Below are 17,304 nucleotides of genomic sequence, written 5' to 3' on the forward strand. Positions count from 1 at the left end.
AGCGGTGGGGGAACAACATCGAACGATAATCACAAAAATCACAAGAACAACATCAACAGCAAGAATGGAAGATCAATCATTAGCACGTACAATCAACGGCGCGGCGGAGAGAAAATGGCGTAGAAGAATGTAGGAGAGGAGGAAGTTTCTGGCACTAGGCCAGGCCGGGGGTTGAAGTTCGTGGAGAAGTTGCGCGTCCTTGAGAAATGCGAAGAGTTTTTCGAGGAGAAGTGGATGGTCGTCTCCCAGGAGAGTGGGGAGATCCAGATGTCATCTGTGCTTAAAAAGACAAAGACCAGACGATTAGATGACTCTGATAAGAGCCATTGACATGTGCCAGCGGAATGGTCAGGCACATCGTTCACTTCTTAGCCGGGGCCTTTTTGGCGGCAGGCTTTTTGGCAGCCGTCTTTTTGGGCTTCGGTGCCTTGGGCTTCTTCGCCGGCGACTTGGCCTTCTTTGCTTTGGTTGGCTTGGCCTTGGGCTTCTGGGCCTTGGCGGGAGACTTGGCGGTCTTCTTTTTGTCCGCCGACTTTTTGGCAGCAGTCTTCTTTGGGGTCTTTTTCGCGGCCACCGGCTTCTTAGGCGACTTTGCGGCGGGCTTGGCCGGCTTGGCAGCAGCGGAAGACAGCTTGAACGATCCGCTGGCACCCTTGCCTTTAGTCTGCACCAGGGCGCCGCTGGTGACGCCAGTCTTGAGAGCCTTTTTGATGAACGGCGCCAGCTTTTCAACGTCGACCTTGTAGTTCGCTGCAATGTACTTCTTGATGGCGATCAGCGACGAGCCTCCTCGCTCCTTCAGACCTTTGATGGCTCCCTGGACCATCTCGTTGGTGGGCGGGTGCGTCGGCTTGGTGCGAGGCACCTTTGCCTTGGCCGCCTTGGCGGCGCCAGCAGCAGGGGCGGTGGCAGCGGTAGACTCGGTCATCTTTTTCTGGCGTCAGGTATCGTCAGCCTGAATAGTCGCTTTTTTGAATTTTTGCGCTTACTGGAAAGCCAGAGAGCTGCCATAGACGATTCAGTCCGGACAAACACGACTGACGCAACAGTTTACTGATAACCGGCAGCCTGATCTCGACAATGGTGACATTTGTTTGCGCCCTAATGCTTCCAGGGACTCGTTGCGGTGAGCAGTCACGCACGCTGTGGTGGCGCCAACACTTTTCTTCCCTTTGGCAGCCGTCGATTTGGAGTAGACCACTACGTCGAGCGCAGTCAGGTTGTTTTTCAAGTTACTGTTGGCGAGCTGCTGCAGTGATCCGGCGACGTGGCATCATTTCATCGGCACAAATATACAAGCAGCGATGACCGGCTGACGAACGGAGCCAACGGGATCTACAACGCATCGATTGCGCTCCTTTCAAGCTACAAATGTCTGCAAACGGACGACAAACCTGGCTCGCAGCTGTCGTTTTCAAGGATGACTTTTGAAAAAGAAGCGTGCTGTGCAGTTTTCAGACAGACAGAGACAGACAGATACGCCAATGGCGCTGCCAGGCGCCGTGTGAAGCCAGAAGCGCGCTCAAAGATGACAGAAGAGAACCGCCAACCGTCGCAGGAACCCGCATGTAACAGTCATCGGTTAGAAAGAGAGCTACCTAAAATATTCCAGCGTCACCGTCACAGTCAATATTCGGGGAAAACTGCAATTCCAAGATATATGCACAGCTCTTCACCTTTTTGAGTCAGCTACACTTCACACATCACGTCACACGTCGTCGGCCGCCGCTCAGTCTCCGCCATCTTGCGGTTGAGTCGCTCGTCGAGCCTCGCACTCCTGTAACAAAGCGGAGGTTCCTATGTAACAGCGGTAATAAATTGGGCCTTTAAGTACATTCAGTTCAATTTTTTTTTTGTCCTCCCGGCAAGCCATGAGGCTATAGCCGGGGGAGGGAGAAAGTTAATAGCTGGCAATTGGCCAGGTCTTCCGTTTACGTTACGTTAATGCCGGCTATTTAATTCCGGCCCAAGAACTAAGACAAAGGCCATTTTCAGCTTAGATAATAAATTCTTACGTAAGTGCATTTAGCATCACGCATGTCCCCTGAATCTATTTTTATATACCGTTACCTGGGCCCGCTACATGACGCTACCAGCAGCACTTTTCCCCTTTGCCGCTGGCAAATGAGTGACGATGGTGACCGCCGCCATTTTGAAGTGAACGTTTCAGCGCCGGTTTTTTGGTCTAGCATTGCAATAACTAGGATTAATGCTCTGATTGTCACACAGCAGAAACTGGCGGAAACCTTCATAGTCGGAGGAGGAGACGTCAGACGACACTGGACACAACACACTCAACACACCCGTCCGCACTCTGCGAGCCGACACAACGGGACAGGGGACGCGCGGTCCCCTGTCGCGGTCTCCCCCTCAATTAGCCGGAGGCGAGGACCGGACCGCCCGCTGCCGGCCGTACAGTCTTTAAAACGGTCAGCGGTCGTTAAATGCCAGTCGGTACGGTCTCTCCTGAAAGAGCACATCGCACGACCGGTGGGCCTTGCATACCGTGACACTTGAGTGGCATCGGTGGCACCCGAATAAAAAATGCCTACAATAATGCCGCCTAATTCCCATGGGAGTCCACGGGATTGGTAGTTTTCCCGAAGAGTCTTCGGAAAAGGTATGTTTCCGTGATAATTATAAGGGTGACCGAGAAGTGACCATAAAAGGCATTCCGAAAAATAGGCCATCAAAGCTTTTTCCCGTGAGAATATTCGGAAACAGGTTCCTCGCCCTTTCTGTACCGTTTTCCGACTATTCTTCGGTAAAGTTATGTTTGCGTGAGAATATTCGGAAACAGGTTCCTCGCCCTTTCTGTACCGTTTTCCGACTATTCTTCGGTAAAGGTATTTTTCCGTGAGAATATTCGGAAACAGGCTCCTCGCCCTTTCTGTACTGTTTTCCGGCTATTCTTCGGTAAAGGAATGTTACCGTGAGAATATTCGGAAACTGGCTCCTCGCCCTTTCTGTACTGTTTTCCGGCTATTCTTCGGTAAAGGAATGTTTCCGTGAGAATATTCGGAAACAGGCTCCTCGCCCTTTCTGTACTGTTTTCCGGCTATTCTTCGGTAAAGGAATGTTTCCGTGAGAATATTCGGAAACAGGCTCCTCGCCCTTTCTGTACCGGTTTCCGATTATTCTTCGGTAAAGGTATGTTTTCGCGAGTATTATAAGGGTGACCGAGATGTGACCATGAAGGGCATTCCGCTAAATACACCTTAGAAGTCAATGTTGTGTGCTACTAGGGAACGATCGTCCGAATTTGTTGCATTGAAATGCTACGGTCTCGGTAAGATTAATAACAAACGTCTCCTAATTATGATAACAACCTCACGAGACAAGCCCGGAATCGTCTATTATTTAAACCCCTTTAAAAGCAAAGCAATTAGGTAAATAATGGAATTCTGGAATACCGCTACCGCCCACCGGCACGACCGCCTGGCACAACAGCTGACAGCCAGGCGACAGCGGCCCCAACCTTATCCTGAAGAATATTGGCAGCGGCTGCCCGCTGCCGGCCGTCTAATCGGCCGTATCTGTGTTCGTGCTGCATTCGTGTGACAATATTACCACCGGCCTATTTCAATTACTGTGACTTACTTGTGCTATGTTAAAGGGACCCTCCCAGTTCCCACCTTCAAAAAAGTTTATGAAATGGCATGAAAGTGATGTCGCTCGGTTCAGAAAGAGCGAAAACGAATATCTACCAAATTTCACCGAAAAATATTCACCGGTTTTCAAGATATTAGACTTTTACTTTTGCTTACTTTTTGGGATCTCCGCTGTTCCTAGCGACTTTATTTGGAAGCAATAGTTTGGCAGCTGAAAGTGCGGCACTTATTGCGCGCAAAGCAGCATATACGGGTGAGACTAAATGCTTACTTCGAAATCTAAGCTGCGTTGCGGCATTGGCGGTTATGTGCGGCGTGTATGCCGCATGATTAGTAAGCGGCGACCACTAAATTAAAAACTCAATAGCTTTGACCTGTTTTCAATGGATAACACTGCATACCAAAAATGTCCATCGCTCTCGTCATAGGATATTTAGATTTCAATAACTAACTTATCTACATCATTGTTTTGAACCAAATTAATACTCAAGGCTATATAAACCAGGTAGAACGTTCCCGACGAAAAAGTGGTGACAAGCGATAATTAGTAGCCGCGACCCTCACTTGTTCAAAACTATATCCGCAAGCAGCATTTACAGGCTAGCGGAAATCGACCAATCGGCGTTCGGCAATACTCGACGCTGATTGGCCCGATGCTCGTGACGAAATTGCGGGGGACTGTAGCTATTCCCCTATGGCGTTTAATAGACTTACGGCTTTTGAAGGGGATTTATACCAGTTTTGTTGGGTTTGAGGCCATTTTTGAGCTTGGATATTCTTTCTGTGACTTTTGACTGTGTAATAACGACATTTAATCATGACATTCTATATACTACCGGTGTCACATCGGCCAAAAAGACCGTAAGTACATGGGATAGACGGACCACTGCTGATGGGGCCACACATGTCGGCGTGTGGTCATCGGAGGTCCGTGAGGGTTCGACATAGACCCTTCATGGGTCGGTATAGGCCCGGTGGGTCCAGTGTGCAAGCCTATCGGGGGCCGGTGCTGACCCAACAGGGCCCAGTGGCATATAATGTAAGGCTGTCTAGGCCGACGTTGAGGGCTCATGGGGGCCATATAGGACCAATAGGGACCACATCAGTCAATCAGGGGCCATTTAGGCCAATAAAGGCACTTCAGGGGACTTGAAAAGGTCATTCAAGAGCTGTGGTGGGCCCATGAGGGGACGGCATTGGTCCAGCAGGTGCAGTCAGGGGATGTTGTACGGGTTTCTCAGTGGCCCATTTGGGCATATCAGTGACCAATTTGGACCCAGCAGAGGGCTTTGTAGACCTATCAGGGGCTGGTGATGGTTCATCAGGGGCCAGCGTTAGTCCATCGGGGCACGGCATATGCCCATCAGAGGTAATTGCGAGCCCACGCTGAACAATGATGGCCCTTCAACGGCCCCTAATGGATCTACATTGACCCATGGGCCATGATGTGTCATGTATGCCCCTATGACAGGCCTACTCAGACCCCTGATGGACATTCCCGGCCTCTGATGACCCTATACTGAATGCTAAAGGGGCTCTAAGTTTCTCCAATAACCCTTCGTCAACCCATTATTACCATACGCTGGCACTAGGGGCCCCACATCAGCCGCAGGGCAGTCCGTGCCATGACAGCATGTCTTTTCGGCCGATATTACATCGGTAATATTTATTAAAATCATGATTTTATGGTGTCATTATATAGCTAACAGTCATAAGAAATATATTTCAACTCGAAAACAGCTCCAAACAGCATATAATTTTAAAGAAACTCCTCCGAAATCCAAAAGCCTATTCGGGTCCATAGAGAATAACTGCGGTCCCCCGCAATTTCGTCACGAGCGTCGGACCAATCAGCGTCGAGTACTGCCGAGCGCTGATTGGTGAATTTTCCGCTAGCGTGTAAGTACTGCTCGCGGAACAAGAGTTCGTCGACAATCCTCCACAAACGTCTGTCACCATTTTTCGTAATGCTAAACAGCCGGAGCGTACCCCCCCTGTTAATACTCAGCCGCGAACGTATAAGGTATAACCCCTTGCCGTTTCGCTCCTGATCAAGCTAGAGCTTCGCGGAAAAAACGAGCGTGTTGCCCGTGACGAGAGAAAGCCGATGATACCCAATTTTAAGGTCCTAGGTTATCGGTTGACCTTCCAGGTCAGGTCAATGACCCAAAAGGCGGGAAAATTGGGACCTGTTAGAACGTCGTAGTGTGGCTGCTATGGGGTTTTTCGGGGTGCTGATCACGAATATCATGCTAGTTTTGATCACAGATGATGTCTTCATTCATTTAGGCCAGGTCGGGTTAGGTCAGGTCAGGTCAACCAGTAGAGGTCCTGCCAGGTATTTGTAGTAGGTGTCAACCGCCTCTGACAGCCTCGTAACATGTTACGAAGGCACCAAAACTACTTTGTAAACGTTCATGTGGTTGCTTAATTCGAATTCAGCTCGAAAAAACTGACCTAGAAACATGTCAAACTCGAAAAAGTGAACCGAGGTCACCAAAGGTCAATGACCTGACCTGACCTTCAGGTGACCTTGACACCCACCCTAATGCATGGGGGCAACATCATATCACATGTTTGAACGCTTGAAACCACGAAAAGACTGCAAACGCGCTGCTAATGCGAGCCGACATACGCTGAATCGCGGTTCCGGCCAAACATGGTCTCGAAAAGTAGGTCACAGGTCAAAGGTCATTTGGGTCAGGGTCATGAAATTTTCAGGATGGGTGTTAAATTGATCAATGCGAGGGTACTGAAAGTTTCGTCGCGATCAGCCGCTTTTTAAGCGAGTTATTCGCGAAAAACCTTAGGGGGGTTGCATCAACCCCCCCTGTGCGGGCGAGGTCATGTTTTGATAGCAAGACTGAAACAGACTTTTTTGGGTAGCCAGGAAATCGCATGCCAGAGCCTATTCAAATTCTTTTATCGGCCTTTATATGCACCAGTCGCATACAGGTACGGGATTTAGCATACGATTTCCAGACAATCGAACGACTGTTTGGAGACAACAAAGGAAGGAATGAGTGAGTTAAGTTGAAAGTATTAATTTGGTTCAAAATGATGATGTAGATAACCTAGTTATTTAAAGCTGAATATCTTATGACGAGAGCGGTTGGCATTTTTGGTATGCAGTGTTATTCATTGAGAACCGGTCGGAGCGTTTGAGTCTTTAATTTAGTGGTCGCCTCTTACTAATCATGCGGCATACACGCCGCACATAACCGCCAATGCCGCAACGTAGCTTAGATTTCGAAGTAAGCATTTAGTCCCACCCCTCTCAAGCTCTCCCCCCGACTCCCTACTCTGAGTCGTTGCCAAGCAACCGTTGGCATGACAACCCATCTGGGCACTCCGATTGGCTAAGGTTTCCCGCCATACCGGGATCACGGATTATGAAGGATGCTCAGCTGCTATATACATATATATATATTCATAAGGAGTCGGCACTCTCCGGGCGGTCCTGTATCAACATTGAAGCAAACCACCGCTCCCTCTGGTCAACCACTGGTTCGGAGTACCGCCGGTAGGTGGCAGCACCTCCTTGGCGTTATAAAGTGGTCGATGTAATCGCTGCTCCCTCTGGGCGAGCACTAATTCTCAGTATGTCCGCTAGGTGGCAGCACCTAACTAACCTACTTGGAAGGCTGTTGATTTAATCATCACTCCCTCTGGGTAGATACTAATTCTCAGTATATCTGCTAGGTGGCAGGACGTTTTAGGTGAGCGTAGGTTCTCCATTTAACGGTAACCGGACAAAAGATCGTAAAGCAGTCTGAGCAGAAGATCGTATGGCAGAAGATCGCAGGAAGTTGATCGTGGACTCGGAAGGAGAAACACTGCGTCCATATGAAGGCGTCCTCTCCGAGCCCAGAGATCCCTCTACGTCTCCCGGCCCACCCTCTGTCCGACGGTTGGTTGGCGATATGGACTGCAGAGGTCACCACCGTCCGTGGAGCCATTCAGCCCAGCCAGATGTCTGGCTAGTGGTTGGCGATATGGACTGCAGAGGTCGCCACGGTCTTTCGGCTCGCTGCACTGTGTGCGGCGCTGCTCCGCCTGTGGTGGCCCGTGGTGTAGACATTATCGGAAATAGCGGGTATTTTGGCCGTTACGAGAAGACATCCCATCACTCTTGTCTCAAGCTCTCCGGAGCCCCGACTCCCTACTCTGAGTCGTTGCCAAGCAACCGTTGGCATGACAACCCATCTGGGCACTCCGATTGGCTAAGGTTTCCCGCCATACCGGGATCACGGATTATGAAGGATGCTCAGTTGCGGCTTAATTTGACTCAACACGGGACAACTCCCGGACACCGTAAGGATTGACAGACTGACAGCTCAGACAGACTGATTGTGATTATGTATGGTGAATTTCTAGTTAATCCAACAATAAATATGGCAGTTAGTTGCCTGCTAAGGGTAAGATGTCGCCGGCTGGAGCGGGATCGGCGGCCGACGCGGGAAACGCGGCAATCACAATTTTGTGTTTACACACTCATAATTCAAATTTTTATCTGCCGATTTTCAAAATTTATGGACCAGAAGATTGCTTGTACATTTCTTAGTCTTCACACAAAATCTTAAGCGAATCCAATGTAATCAGCGGTAACGAGCGCGATGTAAAGACGGGACCATCCCGCCCCGGCACAGTCTACAATTCAGGCGGGCGGCGCGCGCGCAACGGCTGGCAGTGGCCGGATGTTTGACTTTACACCGCTATTAGTAGAAAAGTTGTGAGCCGATTTTCTTATTTCTTGCACGAGAAGATGTGCAATTCAATTCTGCACAGGTAGCTGAAATTTCACATCAATATTAGGTTTGCGGCGCGAGTTTTTAGCGAAAAACAGGAGGGGTGGGCGAAATCCGCCCCCCCCCCCTTCCACTACGCGTGTTAAAAGGTTCGTTACTCTGTCAACTTTGACCGATTTTTGGAGATTAGGGAAGTAATCTAGCAACACTGACTGACGCGGGTTCCGTACATAATTGAGTGTCCTACACGCTCATTATTTCATCTTAGGGGTCGAACAAATTATGGCAAAGTTAGAGACCAAAAACCAAACACGTTCGGCAAAGTCGGCAAAGTCGGCAAAGCCCATTGGCGGTGATCGGCAAGTTTCAGTTCCGAAACAAACTGTGTTTGAATAGTTTGACTGAAGAATCCCTCAGCGCATCTGCTAATAGGAATGTCAGCTGCCTTATTCTCAATTTTCCTCTCGCCCAACTCACCAATTCAACCAGGTCTCACCGCTCAAGTCATCATTGTGATTATTGGTGACCTGCCTTTAATGTGTACATTAAAAGGCTTCGTTACCCTGTCAACTTTGACCGATTTTTGGAGATTAGGGAAGTAATCCAGCAACTCTGACTGACGCGGGTTCCGTACATAATAGAGTTTCCTACACGCTCATTATTTCATCTTAGGGGTCGAACAAATTATGGCAAATTTTTCAGTAGCGTTAGTCAGTGGCGGCCGCACGGCTTCGTGTTGCGGAGGCCGACACGGCGGTCTCTCGTCGAACATGTGTTGAAGCCCATCAATACAATACTGGCAATACCATATAAATCAACAATACACACAATACAAGTCGATAGTAAACGCCGGTTGCCGTGCCACGCTGCCTCAGACATTCCCGGTAGGTGACAAGCGTAAAACCACTGGTCGTCGCGCGGCCGGCTGTATACGACGCCGCGCTGCCCGGCGCCGTATGTGTTTTCAGTAGCGTTAGTGAGTGGCGGCCGCACGGCTTCGTGTTGCGGCGGCCGTTAAATACGCGTCAATACACGTTCAATGAACGTCACCAAACGTTCAATACACGTCAGTATAATACAAGTCCCATAAGTAGCATCTGCCGAGGCTTCATTTCGTCCAAGTCCGCTATGTAGCAATCTGCAATGGTACTTTTTCTATGTAGCAAAGCAGAGGCAGATGGCCGAATCGCTGAAAAATTAAGTCCACTATGTAGCAAAGCAGAGGCAGATGGTTGAACCGCTGAAAAATTTTAAATCCGTTATGTAGCAATCTGCTTGCAGGCCTGATCCAACTGCACATCTGAAGTTACCATCATGTAGCAGTCTGACAATGTAGCAAAACGAGCATCAGATGCGCTTATGTAGCATAACCTGACATATCACCCTGGTATCGCCCGGGCTGACAATCCCTAATGTAGCACATCTGCTCCGAGTCCTTATGTAGCACAAAAAAATGCTACATAGTAGCACCTGCGTATTCATCTGCATCTGCATTTGCTACATAAGGTAGCATCTGCACCTTATGTAGCAACCTGCATCGAATTTGCAGATGCTTCATAGTGGCATATGCATGCAGATCAATGTTAAAATGCTACATAAGGCCATACCGTGACGATACGAATCTTTTCCTCAGACACATGCCTGACACACGACGGTCTAAACCCAGCTCACCCATCATCAGTAGGGTAAAACTAACCTGTCTCACGACGGTCGGTTCCTGCGCCTCATATGCTACATAAGAAAATCGATTTCAGAAAACTGTTTGTAGGGCTATGTAAACCTTTGTCTGCTATAGCTGTAGGCTAAGTTTTGTTTCCTTCCCATTCATACTTTTCTTGTAGGTGACCGTCCCCTGTTGGTGCAATCTGCGTCAGATTGCTACATAAGAATATGGAATGTCAAATATCTAAAACATCAACTATCTGTTTTGAAATATTTTTATGGCACGAGCATGCCTCTCACTTGTACTTTGCTGTCCCACACCTTTTTTAACTTAAGCACTTTATCTTCAACAAAAATTCACATGTAAAAATTTCTTTTTTCAATACCAAGTTATGAGATGTTGCGGAAGATGCCTTTTTGCCTCGGGATTACGGGCATGTCCGAAGTTGAGTGATGACTTGCCTAAAAGGGCTCCAAAAATGACTTTCCCTGCCACTTATGAAGCAATCTGACATCGCCGCAACAAACATTTATGCTTATTTCTTTGCAAATATAGCTGATTGAAAACCGTGGTAGAGACCAAAAACCAAACACGTTCATGTATCATCGGCAAATTCGGCAAATGCCATTCACGGTGATCGATGAAGCTTAGTTCCGAAACAAACTGTTTTTGATTGGGTTGATTGAAAAATCACTCGGCCCATCTGCTAATTGGAATGTCAGCTGTCTTATTCTCAATTTTCCTCTCACCCAACTCACCAAATCAACAAGGTACCATCGGGAAATTCGGCGAATCATATTGACTGTGAGACTCCGAAGCTGGTGAGAGGAAAATTACGAATAAGGCAGCCGACACTCATTGAATGATCTGCACCGCATTTCTGTTGTTGAGAATGTCCATCTTTTTGCTGCTGAAAACGCCCCTGCCTGAGCCAAGGGCGCTCACACCGTCCCCGGTCTGCGGTCTGTGTGTCTGTCTGCCTGCCACTGGCACCGCGGGGGGTGGGGTAAGGGGTGAGGCGCGACCAGAGCTCCCGGATGTTCCGGCTCACTGCCACGCCCCAGCGCGTCAAACGGCTCGTCTAGTCGGGCCACGTGAGCATGAAACCGTCGACTATCGCGGTCGACGGATGCAACGGATTACAGCTCGTCGCCGTGGCTGTCCGCAGGCAGCCCGAGCCCGGCCAATTTTGTTTTGCCTTTGTGTGTATGATTGATTAATATTTGTTTTGTTTTTTATTTTTGGGGTGGGGGAAAAACAAAACGCACAAATATTACAAGGATGCTGTCCAACAAATGCCATTCAACTATGAATAATGACACCACCATGTTTCTCGTGGCGAAGCAGTGCAGTGCCGTAGGCAATGTCTTAGGAGAGGTTACGGGCGAAACTAAATCCAAAACCTCGCCGGCGTTTGAAACCACGGTTTCGATAGTTGATGATTGCAGGGGCCAAACGCGAGGGGGAAGTGGGGGTCGTACCAACCCTCCTTGTGCAGTCGAAGGACGTTAAATGGCCTGTGCCGGCGAGGGTTCAGGTTAAGTGGTTATGTATCTAATGCATAATCACTTAACCTGAACTTATTTGATTTACTTTTGCCTGCAATCTGCGATTGCAGATTAATTAATTATCTATTAGTGATAACTAAAATACAGGTTTACGCGATAACTGTATGTTTTGATATGTATGATTAACGGATGCATTAGTTTGGGTGTAGAAACTTGCATTTTTATTGGTATTATTTGTGTAGAACTGGGTAACTGCTTTTGATTGAACTGTAAAGCATGATGGTGATGCATGCGAGTTGTTCGAGCCCTTTGTAAGTTAGGATGTTACTCAATTCAACCCTACCCTACCCTACCCTACCCTTACACTACCCTACCCTACCCTTACACTACCCTACCCTACCCTACCCTACCCTACCCTACACTACCCTACCCCTACCCTACCCTACCCTGCCCTGTCCTGCCCTACCCTACCCTACCCTACCCCTACCCCTACCCTACCCTACCCTACCCTACCCTTACATTACCCTAACCTACCCTATACCCTACCCTACCCTTACACTACCCTACCCTACCCTTACACTACCCTACCCTACCCTACCCTACCCTACCCTACCCTACCCTACCCTACCCTACCCTACCCTACCCTACCCTACCCCTACCCTACCCTACCCTACCCTGCCCTGTCCTGCCCTACCCTACCCTACCCCTACCCCTACCCTACCCTACCCTACCCTACCCTTACATTACCCTAACCTACCCTATACCCTACCCTACCCTGCCCTACCCTACCCTACCCTACCCTTACATTACCCTAACCTACCCTATACCCTACCCTACCCTGCCCTACCCTACCCTACCCTACCCCTACACTACCCTACACTAACCTACCCTACCCTACCCTACCCGGTAACGGTAGCGCTGGCTTACACCTTCTCCGCCGGCGCCAAGGTTGAAACTAATCAAGGTCACGTTTATTGATGTCCGTGAAGTTAGCGTCAGCAACAGCAACGAATACAGCTTCGGATTCAGAATCACTTCAAAAACTCATATCAGGTCAATTGGGGGACGGGGAGCAAGAATATGACCTTTATTTAGCCCTAGCTCTTACCCCTTACCCTTTAATTGACCCTTAAAGGAAGGGGCGCGTCAAAAGTGCCTCAAGGGTTTGTCTGATCGCCAAAATAAGGGCGGTAATCGATTTCTCGGGTCAATATCTAGCCGCGGCCTTGGGTTCCAGATGTGTGCACCCTACCCCTTACCCCTTTATCGGCCCTTAAAGGAAGGGGCGCGTCAAAAGTGCCTCAAGGGTTCGTCTGATCGCCAAAATAAGGGCGGCAATCGATTCCTCGGGTGAATATCTAGCCGCAGCCTTGGGTTCCAGATGTGTGCACCCTACCCCTTACCCCTTTATCGGCCCTTAAAGGAAGGGGCGCGTCAAAAGTGCCTCAAGGGTTCGTCTGATCGCCAGAATAAGGGCGGCAATCGATTTCTCGGGTGCATATCTAGCCGCAGCGTCGGGTTCCAGATGTGTGCATCTTACCCCTTACCTCTTAATCGGCCCTTAAAGGAAGGGGCGCGTCAAAAGTGCCTCAAGGATTCGTCTGATCGCCAAAATAAGGGCGGCAATCGATTCCTCGGGTGAATATCTAGCCGCAGCGTCGGGTTCCAGATGTGTGCATCCTATCCCTTACCCCTCAATCAGCCCTTAAAGGAAGGGGCGCGTCAAAAGTGCCTCAAGCGTTTGTCTGATCGCCAAAATAAGGGTCGCAATCGATTCCTCGGGTCAATATCTATCCGCAGCCTCGGGTTCAAGATGTGTGCATCTTACGCCTTACCCCTTTATCGGCCTTTTTGAACCTGAGGCTGCGGCTAGATATTGACCCGATGAATCGATTGCGACACTTATTTCGGCGATCAGACGAACCCTTGAGGCACTTTTGACGCGCCCCTTCTTTTAAGGGCCGATTAAGGGGTAAGGGGTAAGATGCACACATCTGGAACCCAAGGCTGCGGCTAGATATTGACCCGAGGAATCGATTGCCGCCCTTATTTTGGCGATCAGACGAACCCTTGAGGTACTTTTGCCGCGCCCCTTCTTTTAAGGGCCGATTAAGGGGTAAGGGGTAAGATGCACACTTCTGGAACCCGAGGCAGCGGCTAGATATTGACCCGAGGAATCGATTGCCGCCCTTATTTTGGCGATCAGACGAACCCTTGAGGCACTTTTGACACGCCCCTTCCTTTAAGGGCCGATTAAGGGGTAAGGGGTAAGATGCACACATCTGGAACCCGAGGCTGCGGCTAGATATTGACCCGAGGAATCGATTGCCGCCCTTATTTTGGCGATCAGACGAACCCTTGAGACACTTTTGACACGCCCCTTCCTTTAAGGGCCGATTAAGGGGTAAGGGGTAAGATGCACACATCTGGAATCTGAGGCTGCGGCTGTATATTCACCCGAGAAATCTACTGCCGCCCTTATTTTGGCGATCAGACGAACCCTTGAGGTACTTTTGCCGCGCCCCTTCTTTTAAGGGCCGATTAAGGGGTAAGGGGTAAGATGCACACATCTGGAACCCGAGGCTGCGGTTAGATATTGACCCGATGAATCGATTGCCGCCCTTATTTTGGCGATCAGACGAACTCTTGAGGCACTTTTGACGCGCCCCTTCTTTTAAGGGCCGATTAAGGGGTAAGGGGTAAGATGCACACATCTGGAACCCGAGGCTGCGGCTAGATATTGACATTGACCCGAGGAATCGATTGCCGCCCTTATTTTGGCGATGAGACGAACTCTTGAGGCACTTTTGACGCGCCCCTTCCTTTAAGGGCCGATTAAGGGGTAAGGGGTAAGATGCACACATCTAGATCGCGAGGCTGCGGCTAGATATTCACCCGAGAAATCTACTGCCGCCCTTATTTTGGCGATCAGACGAACTCTTGAGGTACTTTTGACGCGCCCCTTCTTTTAAGGGCCGATTAAGGGGTAAGGGGTAAGATGCACACATCTGGAACCCGAGGCTGCGGCTACTAGATATTGACCCGAGGAATCGATTGCCGCCCTTATTTTGGCGATCAGACGAACCCTTGAGGTACTTTTGCCGCGCCCCTTCTTTTAAGGGCCGATTAAGGGGTAAGGGATAAGATGCACACATCTGGAACCCGAGGCTGCGGCTAGATATTGACCCGAGGAATCGATTGCCGCCCTTATTTTGGCGATCAGACGAACCCTTGAGACACTTTTGACACGCCCCTTCCTTTAAGGGCCGATTAAGGGGTAAGGGGTGAGATGCACACATCTGGAACCTGAGGCTGCGGCTGTATATTGACCCGAGGAATCGATTGCCGCTCTTATTTTGGCGATCAGACGAACCCTTGAGGCACTTTTAACGCGCCCCTTCCTTTAAGGGCCGATTAAGGGGTAAGGGGTAAGATGCACACATCTGGAACCCGAGGCTGCGGTTAGATATTGACCCGATGAATCGATTGCCGCCCTTATTTTGGCGATCAGACGAACTCTTGAGGCACTTTTGACGCGCCCCTTCTTTTAAGGGCCGATTAAGGGGTAAGGGGTAAGATGCACACATCTGGAACCCGAGGCTGCGGCTAGATATTGACATTGACCCGAGGAATCGATTGCCGCCCTTATTTTGGCGATGAGACGAACTCTTGAGGCACTTTTGACGCGCCCCTTCTTTTAAGGGCCGATTAAGGGGTAAGGGGTAAGATGCACACATCTGGAACCCGAGGCTGCGGCTAGATATTGACATTGACCCGAGGAATCGATTGCCGCCCTTATTTTGGCGATGAGACGAACTCTTGAGGCACTTTTGACGCGCCCCTTCCTTTAAGGGCCGATTAAGGGGTAAGGGGTAAGATGCACACATCTGGAACCCGAGGCTGCGGATAGATATTAACCCGAGGAATCGATTGCCGCCCTTATTTTGGCGATCAGACGAACCCTTGAGGTACTTTTGACGCGCCCCTTCTTTTAAGGGCCGATTAAGGGGTAAGGGGTAAGATGCACACATCTGGAACCCAAGGCTGCGGCTAGATATTGACCCGAGGAATCGATTGCCGCCCTTATTTTGGCGATCAGACGAACCCTTGAGGTACTTTTGACGCGCCCCTTCTTTTAAGGGCCGATTTAGGGGTAAGGGGTAAGAGCTAGGGCTAAATATAGGTCATATTCTTGCTCCCCGTCCCCCAATTGACCTGATGAGTTTTTGAAGCGATTCTGAATCCGACGCTGTATTCGTTGCTGTTGCTGACGCTAATTTCACGGACATCAATAAACGTGACCTTGATTAGTTTCAACCTTGGCGCCGGCGGAGAAGGTGTAAGCCAGCGCTACCGTTACCCCCTACCCTACCCTACCCTACCCCTACCCTACCCTACCCTACTCCTACACTATCCTACCCCTACCCTACCCTACTCTACCCTACCCGCTACCGTTTGTTGTCAAAGGTTCAATAGCCTGCCTGGGCCTGTCTGCCGAAGCCACCGATCCGATTTCGTCGGAAAATACGCGTAACGTTATCAAAACACGGTCGCATGCTTGAGTCATTTTCACAAAAGTTTATTGACTTTTCGATAATATCTTGGGTGGATATTGGTCAGAAAAGAATGCTCTTTCCGAATATGTAGGTTTCATAACGATTGATCATCGTTTTCAATACATTTTGGTGTTGTAAAGGACATCGCGCTCCGTGCAAATCAAATTTTCAAATTAATTTTTCATTATTAAAGAAATGGTACGGATCGTCACTTTTTATTTGCTTTCCTATTATTACACGTACATTTGTCTGCAAAACGATACAATACCGACTTCATTCCGTCAAGCCGTTTTCCAGCGGCATCGGTTTTCTTCCCACAATGCATGAAATCGGTCATTTTTTCGCAACTGGGGGTGCTGTCTTGCACGTGGCGCGTGCTATGCTATGAAACTATATCAATACGATAGGCCCATCTCTCGTCTATCCAATGGTGGCCACCCCATCTCCCTGCAGCCTCCCATCGCCGAGTTATAAGCCCGGGAAAGGAGCGCTGCAGGCCCGATTTTCGCCCGATCACGATTTTCGCCGGCCACGTGTTAAGCCTATGGGAGCACCCTTTTGCACGTGCCGACGGCGCACCCCTGGGCTAATCCGTCCCAAATTTTAATACAAAGGCCGCCCACGCCCACAGATTCGGCATGCCAAATTTCACGTCGATACGCGGCGCCTTTCAGGCGCAATAAGACACATAAGGCATGACGGATTACGCACGCACGGACAACTTATAAATCATAATATAGATTAATCACTAATAGATAATTAATTAAATTTGCGAATTAATAATAATTAATGAATTATTATTAATTCGCAGGAATTGATTAATTTCTGCGAGTAACTTTTTCCTCGTCGCCGTTGGGGAGACGGTTAGGTTAGGTTAGGTTAGGTTAGGTTAGGTTAGGTTAGGCTAGGCTAGGCTAGGCTGGGTAAGGTTGGGTTAGGTTAGGTTCGCTTCGGCTAGTTAAGGCTGGGTTGGGTTAGGTTAGGTTCAGTTCGTTTAGTCAAGTTTGGGTTGCGTTAGGTAAAGTTAGGTTAGGTTAGTTTGGGTTAGGTTCGTGTGGGTTGGGTTAGGGGCTCGGTTTGGCTAGTTAAGGTTAGGTTAGGTTAGGTAAAGTTCTGTTTGGTCAGGCTAGGTTGGTTTAGGTAGTCCCCAGTCCCCAAAGCGTCCTGTAGTCCACAAAGCGGCAAAAATCCGATCAGGCAATCTACGCAACACCTCTC

General features: G+C 49.2%; 1 protein-coding gene across 1 annotated transcript; it reads right to left on the minus strand.

Moving 5' to 3' along the window:
* Window positions 1–314: 314 nt before the first annotated feature.
* On the minus strand, window positions 315–995 carry LOC122376651 (late histone H1-like). Its single transcript, XM_043356555.1, has one exon. It carries the CDS (start codon window positions 926–928, stop codon window positions 362–364), a length of 567 nt encoding a protein of 188 aa, XP_043212490.1. The 5' UTR covers window positions 929–995; the 3' UTR covers window positions 315–361.
* Between the last annotated feature and the right edge of the window lie 16,309 nt (window positions 996–17,304).

Source organism: Amphibalanus amphitrite, unplaced genomic scaffold (assembly GCF_019059575.1).
Source record: "Amphibalanus amphitrite isolate SeventyFive unplaced genomic scaffold, NRLGWU_Aamphi_draft 002225F_arrow, whole genome shotgun sequence".
Lineage (NCBI taxonomy): Eukaryota > Metazoa > Arthropoda > Thecostraca > Balanomorpha > Balanidae > Amphibalanus > Amphibalanus amphitrite.

Coding starts and splice junctions, on each gene's coding strand:
- LOC122376651 (XM_043356555.1), bottom strand. CDS start 928: ATGACCGAGTCTACCGCTGCCACCGCCCCTGCTGCTGGCGCCGCCAAG.